We start from the raw sequence: 20326 nt of genomic DNA, 5'->3' as shown, positions 1-20326 counted from the left end.
TGCACTTTTAAAATATCACCTAATTCAAGTAACTCGTTTCTTCGGTTTACCGCCAATATTCTTAGTTTCAATATTCTTAGTTTCAATTAAGTATTTTAATTCTTGATATTTGTAAACATTCTTTATAACAACATTCATTCCAACGAAATGAGTTGAATATATTTTATTTGAGTTCACCTGTACGGTGATGTTTATTGTAAACTGTTCGACCTTGTCCAATACTACTGGGAAGAAATATTCTGTAGGCATCAATATAAAATATTTCATGGAACATGAAACATCCTCATATTACAATCATTTAGATAACATACTTATATGATATTTAAAATAAATTAATTTTATTACATCATTTAACCAAAAGCACTACCAATGAATGCCACCAAATGATGAGAAAACTATTAACAAAATATGTAAGGGAAGTTCCCATTCGTTTAAGTTACACATTTGTTGGTATTTCATTCTAAGTTTAGCGAACAGTCTATGATAAAACAGTGCCGATCAACATTCGTTTAGAAGACAACCTGTAACTATCAGGACTTCGATGTAATATAATTATGATAGCTCACAAAATGACAAAGGCTGAAATTATTAATGTTGTACTTTTCAAATTACTTGTTGAATGTACCTTAATTTGCGACTACTGTTCAGCTTTAAAATTAGATATGTAATGCATGAAATTTCTTTGTCTACAAACTAACTATAATTTACAAAATCGGGCAATAAAACCAAAATATGTGGTTCAAATTTTCAAAAATTCATTTGTATACAGTGCATTTTTTTATATTCAAAACGGTATTTTAAATGATTTGATTTGAATGATCTTTATTGATATTTCCTTATTATTCCTAGTTGACTCACATTTTGAACACTGTCGATTGTGTTACTAACCTTTAAAATGGCTTTTTATTGCCTTTAATCGTTTTTCTTTTTGTGGTGTAATTTATGCATCTTTATGCATAACTTGTTATACTCTACTATTTATAAATTAACTTTGCTATTTATACTGGAATAAAGGAAACTGAAACTTAACCTAAAAGATAGTTACTACAAAAAGGGCTAACTTTAGAAACTAGCTATAAGCAGACTGGGCAAGCCATATGCTATCATTGTCATTGAACGGCCGAAAGACAGACGTGGGTTAGATCTAGCATTACTTTAATCTTCATCGATGAAACTTCGGCAACATCATTTTATGGAATCAAAACTCTTTAAATATTGTTAAATGTAGTAGTGCAGTGCGTTGATATTAACGACTCAGCACTGCATGGCTGGTAGTTCACAATCATTACACATTTAACTTTAAGAATTTGTTAAAGAATCGGTCAGAGGAAAGTGTAAAATATTTCACAAATAATCATTAATACAAACCAACAGTCACGAGAACCATAAAGTAGAAAATGTTTTAACTTCGTGAAAACTCTGTTATGATAGGGCAAGTACGGGTATCTCAGCATGAATTAAGTACTCCCTGCGTTGAGAACGTGTCATGCACGTAGCGCTACATTGTTATTAGTGTACATACATTGGTAATAATACGCTACAATGTGTCTCACCTTATAATTAACTCATTAATACTATTCGATCAGCGATTCGAATCTCAAACTCTTCATTGTTAACATAAAAACATCTTTTCGTCATATTACCTTTGAGAGACATTTGCAAACATGGAAACTGGTCCCAAACCCTACAAATTAACTTCTCCGTCGACGCATGCGAATGACGAGAGAAGCCGATGATAATACTGTCGCATATATCAATTCCTCAACAAATAAAGACGTTGAGAACCACGTGACAACATATTTCAGACTTCATTCCTTGGGATGGTGTATTACCATGTCCACAGTTTACCCAATCTTTTAACGTAATGTTACCATGAGACAGGCAAGCCCAATGGTCAAACATTTCCGGGTCTACAACAAATAATATGGGTGATGTAGTCTATCCTCTGTTTCTAGTTTTCAATATAATATGGTTTGTAGAGCTAAAATCGACGATCATGTAGGCTAATGTATAGCCTGCTAACCATACAAAACGTTTCCTATAAGTTGATACCTTGATTTGGAAACCTTTGTAGGTTTTTTTTCCGGGAGGGGGGGGGGGGCGATTGGGGCACTGATATTTTACCTCAAAGTTGTGGAATGCTGAAGGAAACAAAGTAATTTCAGGAAAGTTGTTGCAATCTGTGCATGTATATTTCCAAACTTTCTTAATTGCAGAGAGGCGCCTTTCACCAATATATGCCTTGAAACCAGCACAAAACCTCCCTAGTCCTAGACGTATATTACAAAGGTTACAATCAACTTAATGGCTCTGGTATATGACGCAGATCAAGTTATAATGGGACATGCAATCAGTACGCTTGTAATGGTGGGGAGGGGTATTGCCCAATGAATTGTTTCACAATTACATGAATCTTCAAATCCAAGTATCTGCCATGCAAAAACCTAATTAACATCTCTCTTTTCTTACATTTTAACTTGTTCTGTGTGATAAATAGGCCTATACATTCTACCACAAACCTGCTCCTACATTACCCGTGATGATACACAGCCTGGTGTGGCTGTCCAGCTTCCTCTGGGTTGATGATGTCTACCATCAAGCAGTATTTGCTATTTGGGGCCGGATGGATGTCCCAGTAGACCCCTTCCCACACCTGATAACCATTCAATTAAATTTAGACCCTTTAAAGTAAAGTTAACAGTTTTTTTTTGCCAGTTTAAACAATACAATAAGTTTAGTACGCACGGTATTATACAGTACACCTGTACTTATCTCACAGTATCCCACACTGTGCGTGAAGTGACTTGTGTTCAAATGCACTATGTCACTATGATCTCTTGAATGCATCTCAAGGGGAAAACATATGGAAGTTAACATTGTTAGCTAAAGATACAGAGACTCAATTATACACAACGAACTTGATCAAAGATCAATCACTGTATTTGTTTAATGCTGCACATCACTGATGCTGATGCCTCAAAGATACTGAAAGTTACTTAGTCACACGACAAACATAGTACATATTTTTGCTGAAATCAATTAAGGAATAAGATCATTTTCCAGCTGACCCCCTCCACTCCCCACTCAAGCTAGGAAACAAATGCGCACATAGTTTTAGCTTAAATTACATAGACTGTTACAAACAAAAAAAACTATTTTCAACAACATAATCACAAAATTTAGCAAATGCTTTATCATGAACAAAGGCCCGGATCTCTTTTGTGACGCTTTGCTTACAAATGATGATCTCTGGCGACACATGACTACTTCTTGTCTGCTGTCTTTCCCCTTTCTGTGACAGGGAACGCAGTAAAGGTTTACTGTGCCTGTTATAGGATGACTCATCGCCTGGAAGCATTACAACAAGCTAAACTTAACAGTTTTTTTCATGATAAGAAGAACGTTTTAGGTTTAGGAAAGCGTGTCCTAATACGTTGTGCAAATAATGTATCCACTTATATATGAAAGGTTTAGAATTCAAGACTTTACATGGCTTTCAACACACGTTTGGTTTGATTAGTACAGGCAAACCTAATAAAGTAGGGAGGGAGATGTCGCTCAAGGTACCTATTCGAGAAACCCTTTATTTGAAGTGGCTGATACCATGCTCTAATATCGTATGACTAGATGCATCAGCCTTCATCACCTGTAACCATATATCTGTATATTGAGGACTATTGATCGAGACTCGCAGTGCTGCACATGTTTAACAAACTGACTTATGCTCACATAGGCCTAAGTAAGTAGCATTTCATGGTTTTACAGGAAGAGACTTGGCGGTGAAATTTTGGTTACTTTTAATTCCCGGTTATTTATAAGATATAATCAAATTTGAAAACAAAAATAGTAGAATATACTATATCAAGAAAACTAGCACTGTAAGACTTCATAAATGTTTGAACAAACAAGAAAACTGCCTAGTTGTAAGGTAAAAGCAGCAAAAACCAAAGTTATCCCCTATAGTGTGACTCTGGATTTCCATTAACCGGGAGCTACTGTTACATTAATTTAGCTTCTGGTCAGTTCTTAATTTTATTCTTAGTGCCAACTATGATCACTTCAGAAAATCTTTTTAATTCATAACTAGTGCGAGATATTTTAGCAAAGGGAATAGCCACATGATCATACATTTACTCTACTGATGGCAACCATTTACTTAAGACATTAACTTTTTGGCTAGGCTGCGGTTAGGCTAAAGTTCCGAGTCCCAAGCGTTACCGTGTGTGATACCAGGCAAAAGGCCGTTCCTACTAGGCTAGCCTACAGTGTAGTATTACACAGTGTACATTATTGCCTAACAATTACAATTATAAGGCAGGCAACAAAATCGTGAGTTACTGTTAGTGCGTTCCTTTCAAGACCCACCTCCTAACTTTCATGAGCAGCAGAGTCTCGCGGCACGTCTGGATTGTGATGAAGAGTGTAAGAATTGCATCTGGTTTTCAGACTTTTGCTGTATTGATTTCCCAGAAATTTTCCTTTCTTTTCAGTCAAAAAACACTCTAAGAATGGAATTACACAACATAGATCGGCGATCAAAACAAAAAAGATCAAACAACTTGTTGCAAATCACTTCAATCTCCAAAATCGTTCAATTGAGACTTTGCGTGTTATTGCTATCGAACAAAAAGATTCTTAAACAGATACATATAGGAAAGGAAAAGAAAATTTCATGAAACTAAACCTAAAGACCACGACACCATTCGGTTTAAACATCAGAAACGATTTGCTGTCCCAGATAAACCAGAACAATTCCTTTGCAATTACGAAGGAATCGGGTTAAAATAATCTGACACGGATTAAAATAATCTGATTTTCCAAAACTTCTGCTAAATCCAGCAGAAATCAGTAATATATATATATATATATATATATATATATATAGTAATAATAAAACGAAAATCCACGTTTACTCCAAAAGAAAATATTATTAGAGAAAACCAGAGAAATAAGATATGACTCATAATTGACAAATAAGGAGTAAGTTTTAGAAAATATATTCGTCAGCAATACTTGACAGTCGAATTAGAAGTACAAAATGTGACACAATGAAAGTATGACGCTAGATAAGTGTAAGTGGCAATGATGGAATTAAAACCAAATAAACCATGACTATACAGGAAGCGGATTAAGGAGCAAAGAACGGATTACATATGCTTGTAGAACTGGTAGTTGTTAAGGGGTCCCAAGTCTTTGTTGAGGCCGGTGATGTGAGACTTAATACGAAAGATCCAATCGATTTCTTTACGTTTACGTTCAGTAGTTGATTTGAAGTTCGAGGCAATTAAAATACATTTTAGGTTTTTTAGAGAATGACCATGAAGATTGAAATGTTCGGACACTGGGAATCCTGCAAAATTATCACGAATAGATTTTTTGTGATTATTAAAACGTAAGCGCAATCGGGAGCCTGTTTCACCTACATAATTGCCCTCTTTGCAAAGTACGCAATAAAAAATGTAAATAACATTAATAGAATCACAAGAGAGGGAAGGGGGTCTAAGACTAAAGTCAACATTGGGAATCTTGACCACGGTGCCTGGGGTAATATGGGGGCATATTTGGCATCTAGGTTTACCGCAAGGAAAATTGCCTGCGGAGGTGGAAACTGAGCGGGGGAGTCTGGAGGAAGTGAGAAGAAATTTAAGGTTGAGGGGTTGACGAAATGCTAGCATGGGGGGAACCTTAAACGATTCTCCTACAGACTGATCGTCTTGAAATACAGCAAATTCCTGTTTGATGGAGCGAATGAAAGATTTGATGAGGGGGTTGTAACTGGTAACGAACGGAATGCGTGTGTTGGGGCTTTTAGACTCAACTTGTCGGCCCTGGAAATACCCTGTCTAATTAAGTGAAGGGGGTATCCGACGTTCAAGAAATAACCAGTTAATATGGATACCTGGTGTTTAAAATCACATGGGTTGGAGCAAATGCGTTTAAGTCTAAGGCATTGGCTGTAAACAATAGAACTCCTGAGATTATGTGGGTGAAAACTATTAAAGTGTAAATACATATGAATATCAGTGGGCTTATAATAGACCGAAGTGGTTAAGGAATTGCCATCCAACTTGACCAGAACATCTAGGAATGAAATTTGATGTTTGGAAACTTCGACAGAAAATTTAATGCTGTCATGAAAAGAATTAACATGATCAAAGAAAGACTTAAGAGATTCTTCACCATGTGGCCAGACAAAAAATATATCGTCAATATATCTATAATAATGTGATGGCTTAAGAGGAGAAGTGGATAGTATTTCCTGTTCTAATTCGTGCATAAATATGTTGGCGTAACAAGGTGCCATCTTAGTGCCCATAGCGGTACCATTGATTTGTAGATAATATTTCCCGTTAAAAGAGAAATAATTGTTACTTAATATGAAACGTAAAATGGGACCAAGATCATCACCTAAAGTGGGGTTGGTGGCATGCTCACGAAGAAAATTTTGACCACCGATAATTCCCTCATCATGACGGATATTAGTGTACAAAGAGGATACATCCATAGTAACGAGTAAGGAATTAATTGGTAACGCCTGAATAGTGTTAAGAATTCTCTATATAAATAAATATATATATATATATTTTTTTTTTTTAATTATGAATATTCATTTGCCTTTGCCTCCATTTCATTGACAAAAGTCAGTTCAAAGTATTTCTTTCGAGATCCGGCTTTGGGGGTCACAAATCGTCCCGTTCTGGCGTAGTGACGATGTTCAAAATGTGAGTTTTGCGAAAACGCGCTCTAAAGATTTCTTATTTTGACTTTAGTATAGCGTATTTGAAAAGGATCTTTTGTACCGAAAGTTGTCAATATTGTAAATATAACAAATACAACTTTGAGTTCTCATATTTGTTGCTGATCGCAAAATTTCTTACAAAGTAGTAATTTTAGTGTAAACATATTCGTCGTTATGTCATGTCATTTTCAAATAATTTTAGACATTCGTTAAACATTCGTCACTATGCTAGAACTAAATTTTAAAGTTTCGTCCTGTCACAGACTTGTATTCATCACTTTTGTGTGAAGTAGCCATAGGGTACACCGTGATGTTCACTGCCACACGGGGAGAGGAAGGGGAAGGGATATGATGCAATGTGAACACATGCAGTGGCAAAAATAAGAGTTCGAGTGGCGTAATCTGTTAAGTCGGAACTCTTATAAAGCGCACAGACTACGGAAAATTGTGTGCAATACTTTATTTTCAGTTTAGTGTATTACGTGAAATGTCTCTGACAATAGTTTTTAAGTATCCTTTAAACGCTTTGGGAAGCTTTTCCACTATACTATCCCGTTAAACGGAATGTGAAATTTTTGTTACGCTCACAGGCATATTAATAATATTCAACCCAACCTCGTGTGAATCCTCTTATTTAAAGAAGGTAACAACTGTGCATTTGTTCATGTGTTTCCAAGTTGAAGTATAGTATGTTTTTCCTTCTATATATTCCCTTGCAGTATACATATAAAAAACAATTCCTACGCTCACCTGCACATTCATAATATCCAACCCAACCTCGTGTGAATCCTCAGATTTAAAGAAGGAAACAACTGTTGCATTGTTCAGTGTTTCCAAGTTGTACTATAGTATGTTGTTCCTTCTTTTTATTTCCGTCCAGTATACATATAAAGTTTATAGAGAGGAGTCATATAATACTTCAACGAGAAGAATAACTCATATAAAAGGTTTTTTTTAAGATATCATGATAGTATACCAAACAGTCCAGAATTAATATAAAAGGGGAGAAAATGTCAAGATGATAGGATATCATAAAAAATACATATACACATACAAAAGTTACATACATAAAACGATATAACAAACAGATTACAAAAAACATTCTAAGTGCTCAAATGGAATATTATAAAGCAGCACGGTAAATAAATAAGTTTCTGTAAACTTACGTTCGGTATTTTGAGGGGATTCCTTAGATTTCTGCTCGATTTGTGCAGGAGACTTTTTAGTACAGTATACAAAGGGTGATTCTGATCACTATAAATCTTATTAGCCATTCTTGTAAACTCAGGTCTTGCAGCAGCATTTACCTTTTTCTAAAAGTATATTGTAATCTACATTAAATATAGCTGATTGGTATTTGAAACTTCATTCTTCTTTCTTTGCTTTTTGTTGCAATATAAAATGGTACCAGACAGGCAATGTTAGATCACATGTGCCAGGGTTGAATACTAGTGTTGAAAACATTTCCTAGGCATTTTAGAAAGACACAACGTAAGCCGCACTAGATACTTTGTATATACCTTTTTTTGATACATTGATGATTTGCAAGGAAAGGTCAAACTGTCGATTTCGATTTATTTTAAACCAGTAGGCTATAAATATAAAATATTTATAAATAGGCGCACATCAACAAACAGTTCTTGTTAAGATTAAACAAATGATATGGTAAATGGTCAGTGAAAGAAATAAGATTATTAAATGTTTTAAACATAAAATGATGCAACAGTCATTACTGAAACCATAATGAAGGTTTTAAACTATCTTTTTGTATTTTGTTTTAAACTTTGAATGGTTTATTGCGTATTCTGTGTACTGATTTCGGCTCCACATTTGTTGACATGTGGTCATGTTTCCAGGGTAGAAGGGATTTGTTTGCCAGGGATGGGTTGCACTTAGCTAATGCTGGGGCCTCGTTGTTTGGTAGGATGGTGAATTACTCTGTAGAACAGCTATGTTTAAACTAAATTGGGGGCGATGTGGGCAGGAATAATTTGGATAAGGATTATGTTCCTAGTGGAGGCAATTATAGGTGCTTTAATATCAAGGAAAGTGATAGTCATATATCTTAATTTAGGAGGCATGCTAAGGTACATAGTTCAGGGATAAGCTGAAGATTGTCTTTATCAATGCTAGAAGTATTCGTAAAAAATTTTGCTGAATTTACTGTGCTTCTTGAGGATCTGAAACCTGATGTATTTGGTATCATCGAATCTGGGTTAACGGAGGACATTGATAGTGCTGAGGTTTCTCACCCGGGATATGTTGTGTATCGTTAGGACAGAAAGGATACTCATAATGGGATTGGTGGGGGGGGGGGGGGGTTACTGTATGTTAGGGATGACTTTGTAAGTGTAGAGAAATCTCAGTTGCAAGGTCTTTTGTAAATTCTGTATGGTACGAGTTGTCCACAGACACCTCCAAGAGGTCCAGGGACGTTATCACTGTGAGTGTTGTTTACCGTTCTCCTAACAGCAGCGATGATAATGATGTCTTGCTGTTTGATACAATTAGAAAGGCTGCTAAAGGTGATGATGTTATTATGGGCGACTTTAATTTTCCTGACATTAATTGGATAGATGGTTTCAGTAGTAGGAAGGGTAATTACCTTCTAGATGTTGTGCAAGATTGCTTTTTACATCAACATGTTACTTTCTCTACAAGGGGGGGGGGGGGGGATAACATCCTGCATCTTGTTTTGAGTTCTGATCCAAGCAATGTTGTTGATTTGACGGGTCTAGGAAACTAGGAACTAGTGATCTTGATATACTAGCTTTTGATATGGTATGCAAAGTCGTAAATTCTGTTAGCAAGGAAAAAAGTCCCTGATTTTGCGAGATCAGATACAGAAGCAATTAAAACTTTACTAAAGGGTACAGATTGGATTAATTTGTTTAGAGGTATGAGTGCTTCTCGGTCTTGGATTTTTTTAGCTGATAAATTAAAGGTCATTATGGAAAATCATGTTCCATGGAAGAATCATCGTCGTAAAAGCAGTATGCCTCACTGGATGAATAAGAAAGTTAGATGTGCAATTGGGCAAAAACGTAGAATGTGGAAGTTGTTTAGGAGGACTTACTTGTTTCTCTTGGGGCACCACATGCTGATAATATAGTTACTGATATTCAGGATCTTGCAGATCTTTTGAACAACTATTTTGTGTCGGTTTTACAAGGAAAGATATGAGTAGTATTCCAGATTTTCAGGGGGACAGTGAAGGGCTTAATTTGGATACGGTCTTATTTTCGGATGAGGTTGTCTTAAGGGAGCTGCTTCGTCTAAATGTTTCTAAAGCTTCTGCAATCCATCCGTATTTGTTGAATACTTTTGCACACCATTTCTGTGTTCCACTCTCATTGGTTTTTAGTAAATTTATAAATGAAGGTTATGTTCCTAAGGACTGAAGATGTGCTAATATTACCACAATTTTCATGCAAGAAGGATGATAAGTCTAAGCCCTGTAATTATAGGCCGTTAGACTCACTAGTGTTGTTTGTAAGGTCATGGAGTCTATTTTTAAAACTAGTCTATGGTCTGTGACTTCAACAGTCAGTCTTTGATCAGAGAGTCTCAACATGGTTTTTGTCAAAAAAGGTCTTGTCTCACTAATATCCTTGAGTTAATGGAAGATGTAACAAGCTCACTAAATAGGCAGAAGTCTGTATATGTTGTGTTCCTGGATTTTCAAAAGGCCTTTGATAAAGTTCCCCACCAGCGTCTTTTACTTAGGCTGAAGATGGTATGGGTGTCAATGGGAAATTACTGTCTTGGATCGAGAATTGGCTTGGGAATAGGAAATAGAGGGTGGTAACTAAAGGCTGTGCTTCTTCTTGGCAGGACGTTACTAGTGGGGTTCCACAAGGGTCTGTATTGGGTCCCTTGTTGTTTGTTGCCTATATAAATGACATCGACGGAGATATTTTGTGTACAGCTAAGAAATTTGCTGATGATACCAAATTTTATTCCGAGGTCCCTTCTAAAAGCGATTCTGAGAAGTTTCAAACGGATTTGGATAAGGTTTTTTCCTGGTCTCAGGGGTGACAAATGCTTTTTAATAATGATAATTGCAAGGTAATGCATATTGGTAGTAGTAACCAAAAGTTTACATACAATATTAATGGTGTGGAGTTACAGGTCTCTGTTTAAAGAGACCTAGGTATCTATATTGACTCATCTCTGCAACCTTCTAAACATTGTCTTGAAGCTGCTAAAAGAGGTACTAGGGTTTTAGGTATGATCAAGAGGAACTTCAGTTCTCTGAAAGAGGACATCGTAGTTAGGCTTTATAAGCAGTTGGTTAGGCCTCATCTGAATTATGCTGTGCAGGCTTGGAACCCATATTTTGCTAAGGATAAGGAAGTACTTGAAAAGGTCCTACTAGGATGATTAGTTTCTTAAATAGTGTTCCTTATAATAGGCGGTTACAACTGTTGGATCTCACCACACTGGAGCTTGGGAGGTTACTTGGGGACTTGATCCAGGTTTTCAAGATTGTGTATGGTTTCGACATTTATTCTTTACCGACTTTTCATGTTTTCTAACAGTAGTTGTACCAGAGGTCATTGTCTTGAACTCCAAAATTCACATACTAGGTTTAATATTCGGCATAACTTTCTTTCTAATAGGGTTGTAAATGACTGGAATGGTTTGCCTAAGAAAGTTGTACTTGAAAGTAGTGTCAATGGGTTTAGGAATGCTTTGGACAAGCACTTTAAGCATTGTAATCGGGTCTGTGTGTTTGTGTCTTCAGTTTTTTTCTCTCTATAGGGTCCTTGATGGGGACTTAAGTGTCCCTCCTGATCCTTGTTTTTCCTACTAAACTAACCTATCAAATTGTATATATAAACATTGCTTCACGGTATACGAACGAATTTCTATACAGTTGAATTCTATATTTGGGCAAGATATTTGGATTTCTGAGGGTTCTGGTTGACTTCACTAGATGACTCATGAGTGGGACATGCAGTGAGTGTTTTTCGTAATTCCTGATTTTTTTTCTGTCATTCTAACGAAGTCTCTCCTAGCAGTTCCATTTACTTCCTCTCTTAATGATTGATAGTCGATATGCAGTATTTGTGATGCATACTTAAGGAATTTTATCAGTTTGGATTTATCGTTAGCGGAAATGAAGTGATCCCACACAGGTACAGCATATATTATGTGTGGCAAGATGAAAGAACGGAAAACACTCTCCTTTGCACCTTCATTGAAGAAAGATACTACGTAAGACAAGCTGGACAGCATGTAATGTACATACTCAATGCCTTCGATATATGACAACTGAATGTCAGTTTATCATCCATGCATACCCCTAATTAGTCACTCTTTAACGTTCGCTCTACCTTCGACCCATGTATTTCAACCCTACTTGATCCTGCCGATAAGAGACCTTCGTGCTTTATGCTAGCGTTAGCAAAGCACATTGCTGGATTGAGCTGTAGATTCTTCCGATCACAGGTAGAGACTATATTATTCACTGAACTCTAATAATTTGACTGATCATTGGCAAAGGAACACTTCGATATTCCACAGGATATTGCGGTGTCGTCAGCATATTTCGTGACTGAGAGATGGTCATTAGGTCTAATCTCATCAGTGTATAAAGTGAACAATATAGCAGACAATGGGCCTCCCTGGGGCACACCAAGTCTGTTATCAGACCTGTTCGATAGTCCTTTCTCCAACTTAACTTGGCGTGACCACCCTGTTAGGAAATGAGCTAGCCAGTGTAGAAGCCATGTTTCAGGACAAAATCCAGTAAGGTCTTTAATCAACTGATTGGGTAAGACTATATTGAAAGCACTCGAGAAGTCTAGAAAAACCACTTTCGATATAGTGGTTTCCTTGCTATTGATGTGCGTTACAATTTCATGTACAAGCAAGAGCACAGCATCAACACAGGAGACACCCTTTCTGTAATCAAACTGACGTTTATCCCCATACTGATCGATACTACACATTAGGAGTAGAAGGGAGTAGAAGCTTCTGCATACTATTGAATGCAATACTGGATAAATCTATAGGTCTGAAATCATTTACATGCTTTGGGCTGGGACAGGGGCTGCCAACGCCATTTTCCAAAGATCTGGTATTTTGCTATTATCAATGCTCTCTTGGAAAATTATGGTATATACAGGAGCTAGGTCACATGAAAAATATTTGAACACCCACCAAGGGAAATCAACAGATCCACATGCTACACTGTTTTGAACCTTCTGAAATTGACGGGTTACTCTTTGAACATCTAATTTGGGAGCGTTATCGTCCAATTCAGGGAAGTGTAATGGTATGTCCCTACTTACAGAGTCATTGAAACGTCCAAAATGTTCAACCAAATCCTTCCCAAATTCCTCATCAACATGCAACTGTCTTTCTTTTTCGGGGCTCCGTATAGCTCTTATGATATCCCACAGTTGTCGGGAGATTCCCTTCACTTGTCCGAAAGTATCGCTGTATATTCCCAGTACTCAGTTTTGGAGGTTCTAGCCACTTCATATACCTTAATAATAATAATAATAATAATAATAATAATAATAATAATAATAATAATAATAATAATAATAATAATAATAATAATAATAATAATAATAATAATAATAATAATACGTTGCGATCTTGATAGAATGATACCTTCATGTTTTATGGTTTTATTTTCAAAATCAAATTTCCTTTATTTTTGGAGTTACGCAATAAAGTGTGGCGGTTATATGTTGGAACTATGTCATTTACAGAACACTGAAACTTTCATTGGTCAGTTTCAACATAACTCTTAGGACTTGTGCATGATACAGCAGTATCATCGGCATAATTTGTAACAGAATATGTGAGTTTGACCTACTTTCATGTATATATATATATATATATATATATATATATATATATATATATATATATATATATATATATATATATAGTAAATAATATTGCATATAATGGACCCCCCACCCCAAAGGCACACCAACTTTTATTTCTGATATTTCGGATAACCACGGGCGGCGGAAGCATTTTTAATCTGGGGGGGGGGGCACCGACATCAAAGGGCACTTTGCAGAAATTCGATTGGAATGATACAGCCTTATATTTAGTACACTTTATAACTCTTATTGTATTATCTTATTTGCGTATACACATCATACCATCAACGCCCTCCCACCCTCAAGGAAAATATGCATACTAGCACTGCAATATCCAATGTGCAAATTGGGAAACAAGAAACAAGTTTTCTTTTGAGACAAAATGAGGTGAAATCATGCTAGTTGCTAATGTAGGAATCTTCCGAATTAGAGTTTATTTCTTGATAATATCTTTAAAAAAAAATCCATTCGAAATAGCTTTGAGTTTGACCCACAAAAATTCATTAAAAGTCAGGGGCGTAGCCATGATTTGCAAAGTTGTATGCACGACTATCTGAGCGAGGGCCACCATCGGTTGGCGCGGAGCGTACAAGAGACTTTTTGGTTTTACAAACCCCTCAGACAGCCGGAAACGGCCCTTTCCGAGTGTTCATTCTGGTTCCCTGGCCTCTTACTAACTTGAGACACCTCAATTTTTTTGTAGAAAAAGGGCACATTTTTAACCTGAGGAAAAGTGGGGGGCACGTGCCCCCTGTGCCCCCCCCCGCCGCCCTTGAAAATTGTGTCAGCCAATGAAAAGGCATGTTACTTTGATAAATCGTAAAAGATCCTTCATTAATTAATTTGGCAAGACAGTATGAAACGTACTTGAAAAGTCAAGAGAAAGACCCTGCCTTCGTTTAAAAATAAATTCCTTACAATCTTAATGAGACACAATATCATGGATTAATCAAACGTTTGATATGGATTCTTCGAGTGGCTTGCAACTCCCGTTCTGGAACAGCAATTGCCTGATAAGTTAACAATCCCAATGTATGGGAACAAGGGCTGAGGGTTTATCAGTTTGGTGATGTTAAGTTGGCTTGTATGTCCATTTAATGACTTGGTTTATGTTTCCAAAAGGTCTGGTATAACTTCCCTTATGATCCTGAAGTTCTTAGCCTGTGGAAAAACCATCCAAGGTTTTGTCAAATCGAAAGATTGCTATACAGATTTTCTAGTAATTCGGTCTAAACGACCCCCCCCCTCGTCCTTTGTGGCAGCTACTTAAGTATAAACTATGCTAATACCTTCCAAAGTGTCATGTGAAAGTATGTGACATGTTACTAGGTATTACTAAGCCAGATAAAGGTAGTTTTAAGTTAGGCTAGAGTAATGCTTGTGATGAGATGACACTTTTAAAGTTTCTTTACATATGAAATTGAAGAGAGAAGGAAGTCTAAAGTGGAAATAAGCTGGCGTTTGCATGTTTTAATTTGTCATAATACTGGCATTTGTTTATTGAACTGCTTACATTTACGTTGAAAAGGAGACAGAAACCAATATATTACATTATATCGCCCCCACCCCCATCATCCAAATTGGGACAAAGACATTACACATTTGCCAAAAAAAAAGCTAAATGCCACGAGTTTTAAAAACCAATTTACCCTGTACCGTTCAAGATAATGGACTTAGATATTTTCGGGAAAAAGTTATCACAAGGATCTTAGTGATATACATTTATTGTGATGGTTTGGGATTCCTTCCCTTCAATCCTCAGGTATGGTTAGGCTAACTCTAAGAATGGCCTAAAATACTTAACCTTGGTCTAGGTATTGTAGTCTTCTGAGTGGTTTCACTGATGACTAAAGTATTTGTCAATATGTAAAAACGAGAGTGGGCCTTAGATGGACATTCGTCAGAAAAAAAGACAAACTAGACAGTTTTAAAACTTCTATCCCGGCTCAACCGATTCTTCACCCTCGAAATAAGTAAGAACAATATTTACCTCAATTTCGCCAAAAGTGCACATTCGCCACTACGAGAAAACGAGGACGAAATGATTTCCAGTTGGTTATAATCATGTTTGATCTCTAAAGTGAGGCAAATATGTAACCAAAACAGAACTAGTATTGCTCGATACAGGTGACGAACGCCTACAGTGGACTGACCACCTTCCTTTCCGGTTTCGAACCTATGAACATACAATCAGCGTCCATATCCTAGTGGTTAGGGTGTCCGCAAATAAAGCGGGAATCACGGTGGAGGCTGGAAGTTTTATCACTGTTCTGAATTTTCATTCTCATTACGTTTTCAATTATATGTATATGTATATGTATATATATATATATATATATATATATATATATATATATATATATATATATATATATATATAGAAGGGCAGAAGTTGAGACGGTCGATGTCCTACCCTAACTGCAAATGCCCTTTAGTAAACATGATGGCCAAAACTGTCTCGTAGCAACACCTGCTGCAGTCTCATAATGGCGATGATATCTTTCAAGTGTCACAGCTGTGGGTAGGACCTTGTTGCCCAGTGAGGCAGAACTAATAGTAGCCTGGAAATGCTTCACTTGTCGACCAACCTTCTTCACCTTCATATCGACCAACAATTGTTAAAATTTAGTATAACTGCAATTTGGCTTTTTTTTCCCCTATGATTTCCATTCTTTAAAGTTCGCCATTATAACAGGAACTTTCGGACTTGCCAGTGCACGAAAGAAAAGCATGGTAAGTGTTCACCTATGAACCAAACGTTTATAGCTACCAGATGTGGTCATAATTTTATGAAAATTTGGAATTAAATGACAGCGTAACATCAATACTGTTGTGGGTGTTATACTGTGACGTGTCTGTTTGGATATTGCAACAACTGATAGTACAATATGCATGGTTGCACATAACAATATAGAGAGGTACATGATAAAATGAAGTTGTGTGAAGATTCAGCGACACTCTCTTATTTACTGATTTCATTATTGACGTCAATTGTGGGAGGCAATACTCAATCTAATATCTTTAATCATTTGTCATAGCTAATACCTAGGGAAGTTGGTATAAAGCTTACCTCACAAACATTTTAATGTTTCCTTCGTAACTTCTTATTTGGATTAATCGTAAATATCTTGCATTCAAACATGAAGCTAAAACATTATCAGTTATCAGAGCAAAAGTAGACACGTGTCTAAGATCAACAATATCGTTATAGTCTTTGCGTATATTATTTTACTTTCACAGGTCATCACCTTTATGATTCTTGCCATCATTGCAACACTACTATGTGCGTTATGCTGTGGTGTTCAGGCGACTTATGCTGCCCAAAGTAGTGGATACTATGTAAGGACCAATAAAATAAGATATATTAGTCATAGAAATTAAAAACATAGGAACATCACTTTTTGTTTTAAACAAAAGGTTGTCATTGAGAGCATTTTGCATGAGTAATAATATATAGTGTACAGAGTGATCCTCCACTACGCCATCGTCTCGTTTTATAAGGAAAGAGAAGTTTGTGTTCATTCTTGCATGAGAATATGTCAGATCAATATGATTCAATAATGCCGAAGAAATAGTATTTATTGTTCACTTTCCGCTATGCCTAGTAGTTCATATTTGCCTTTTCGTTTCTCAATTTTACTAGGTTAATGTGTAATGTGTAATGTAATACTATGTAGTGTATAAAGTGATCCTCCACGACGCCATCGGGTCGTTTTATAAGGAAAGAGAAAGTTGTGTTCATTCTTGCATGAGAATTTGTCGGATATATATGGTTCAATAATGACAAAGAAATAGTATTTATTGTTCACATTCCGCTAAGTTAACATAAATTATGGTGAAGCATCGTTACGAAACATCTGAAAGTTGATATGTATAAGGCATTACGTGAAATTTAATGCTTAAACTCAAACACTGGCGTTTGTATGGTAAAAGGGTTAACTAAGACCAAATATGTTCGCCGTGTGATTTACGATGAAACTGTTGATTACATATTACAAACGTTTGCAGTTTGATACATGCCTAGAAGTTCATATTTGCCTTTTCGTTTCTCAATTTTACTAGTATGTTGTTCCATTCGTCTTGTTCATCATAATTTGCCTTTCGTATGGACTGCAACTCTTGTTTTGCATAATCGGGGCTAGTTTCACGTGTGGTGCTCTCTCAGATGGAGTACAACAACAGCAACTGGTAAGTTTCCAACCTTACTGCCAAGCGACATGTAATCGATTTCTCTTAAACTTGCAGCACTATAGTTCATGTTTATGCCATGTATAAGTTTTTAATGAGGTATATGAAAGTTTCATACCAGATAGGAATGAATTGTTTGAATGAATGATTAAAGTGTATAATACATAAAAGTGGTCATTAAAAAGGGCTTCATGTATCTCAAACTCTGTTTGTAATAGTGATGACCTCATACATTCAAATTTTGGATGAGATCTGAACTCATTGATGTGCCTGTTGTTTGTTGTTGACATTTCTCGGTTTCTTGAGGGTGTGTTTCCATTTGATGTGTGTTTCCCTTAATGATAATTTAATAATTTAACTTTCCTTACAGATTACTCACCCACCTTTCGCAATGCCGCCAGGGCAGGCTTATGGAGCAACCAGCTCCAGTCAACGTTGACAGTGTTAATGACAACCCTCCGTCCTACCAGGTCGCTGCTGCTCAGCCTAAAATCTAAGAAAAATTTGGAAAACAAACGTAATGTCTGCATTCACACAGAAAGAAACATACTTATAATCATTTCTTAAATTTCGCATTACTCTTATGTCAATCCGAGCTTATATTCAATATATGGTTGTACCAATGTAAGCAGCCCAATGTAGAATTAATAAGTTTCCAATAAATCAGCTTGATAAAAGTTGTAACGCTTTTTTCATAAAATTGATATTATTAGCTCATTAACAACGAAACTGCAGTATATTAAGAAATATGATCTGCATTTCGAAATAGGGGAAGGGGAGGGTCAAGAAGGTTTGGGCATAATCAACTGTTATTAGTATTCCTGTTTTTCGTCGGATTCTCAGTTGGTACAGACTTATGTATTGGCAATTTCTATTAGACTGTAGTATTTTCTATTGAATGGTTCAACAATTTTTCAAAGCCGTTGTCTTTTTTAAACGCAGCTCTGTATTTTATGTTAGTCTTCATAGCAAAGAAAGGAAATATTCGATACACAAGCAGGGAAATGACAGGGATATCATTGTATAATCGGTGACGGGAGATATAACAAACCGTGTTATTATGTTAATAGTATGACGATACCATTTAGTGTACATGTAGTGTTTATACTTTTGAGTTCTGAAAGACGTGTAACGTGTGTACGCCGTATTTTGACACGTTCTTTGTTCGACGATTGAACCCGGGTACATTCCATGCGTTCAGAACAACTGACTATACACAATAAAGGGCTAAAGTGAAAATACTGAATCTTTATTTAAGTGTGTCGTCACTTAAGTTACACTTACCAATTGGGATCTTCAGCCACGCCCTAAATTAACAGAGGGCGCTGTCATATCGGTCCTTTCTAGTACTGCAAAACTTAATAAATTGCAGTCTCTAAAGTAACTGAGAATATTTTTGTACGTTCTTTACTTGCAGACTGAACCACAATACATGCTATGTGTTCAGAACAATGAAAAATAGACAAAAAGGGTTAACTAAAGCGCTTCACAAAATCATTAGAGATATATGTCAACAGAAAAGATCACTTGCGTTATATCCCAAAGTCGAATCTACAGCTCTGTTAGGACCAATATGACAGTGCCCTCGATAGAAACGTTGCGTAATTATATACAGTAACACATACTTTCACACCAATTGTTCTGGTTAATGCTTATGGAATAATTGACTGTACAAGTTTTCTGTAGTTAAAATTCAACAAACTGTATCTTTTTGAAGAAGTATTTTGTTCCTCTGTGTATAAAATGATGAACAATCTATAAAGAAAGGCATTTTCGGCTGAAGTACCCTCTTGCCATCATCTTTTCTGCTGTTGCCAGATGCACTGACAAAATATCACAAAATTTGAAAACTTAATATTTTCGCAATCAATATGCTACGAGGATGTGGTTTGCGACTAAATATTCTTACAATTTTCAGTAATTATGTGATTTTGTGATTACCTTTGGCTCCAGAGAATCCTTTAAAATGGATTTTGACAAGTCCGATTATTAATGTAAATTGATGAATTTGTTAATTATGATAACTTCAAGTACAAAACATGCAAGTTCTTTTCATTTCTTACTGAAAAACATATTTTGATTAATTTACCTCCTGTTTAAACCATGTGATTGCGTTACTCTCTCAATTTATTTCATTTTATTTGAAACTGTCGTAAAACGTTAAACATCGCTGCTTGCAAACGACCCAATTGTATTTTGTACGATAACACGTTGATGTTGTGATATATATGTATATATACATAAACATAAACATGTACATATATATATATATATATATATATACATATATATATATATATATATATATATATATATTATATATATATATATATATATGCTCCCAGAAAAAAGAAATTACCCTCATTTTACAGCGGTAAACTATGGTTAATTAGGGTAATACTATAGTAAAGCCATAGTACACATAGGAAAATTTGTGATAAAACCATAGTGAAGATGAGGTATAGTACGATGGTATAACTGTGGTAAACCTCCTCAAACTAGCCCAGTCAAATGTTGGTATGGTACCACAGTTTACCATGTCGTAAGG

The 20326-nt window shown here is 36.0% G+C and overlaps 1 protein-coding gene and 1 long non-coding RNA gene across 3 annotated transcripts in view; both read left to right on the top strand.

Moving 5' to 3' along the window:
* Window positions 1–20326, top strand: part of LOC139974321 (uncharacterized) — a 47010-nt gene that overhangs the window by 3328 nt on the left and 23356 nt on the right. The window contains exons 3-6 of one of the 2 annotated variants that reach the window (XM_071981351.1): window positions 16270–16323; window positions 16831–16929; window positions 17653–17778; window positions 18149–19882. The exons of the other annotated variant lie outside the window; for it this stretch is intronic. Coding sequence (XP_071837452.1) covers window positions 16270–16323; window positions 16831–16929; window positions 17653–17778; window positions 18149–18217 — 348 coding nt within the window. The 3' untranslated portion in view covers window positions 18218–19882. Of the gene's footprint in view, window positions 1–16269; window positions 16324–16830; window positions 16930–17652; window positions 17779–18148; window positions 19883–20326 lie in introns of those variants that run through there. 2 annotated transcript variants of the gene reach the window in all.
* Window positions 2–12114, top strand: LOC139974326 (uncharacterized). The gene is made up of 2 exons (XR_011795451.1): window positions 2–5648; window positions 5705–12114. It is a non-coding gene; the product is annotated as an uncharacterized lncRNA (long non-coding RNA).

The sequence above is a fragment of the Apostichopus japonicus genome, chromosome 9 (assembly GCF_037975245.1).
Source record: "Apostichopus japonicus isolate 1M-3 chromosome 9, ASM3797524v1, whole genome shotgun sequence".
In the NCBI taxonomy this organism is placed as follows: Eukaryota; Metazoa; Echinodermata; class Holothuroidea; order Aspidochirotida; family Stichopodidae; genus Apostichopus; species Apostichopus japonicus.
Note: the sequence above shows the minus strand (reverse complement) of the source record. Positions and strands in the feature narration are given on the sequence as shown.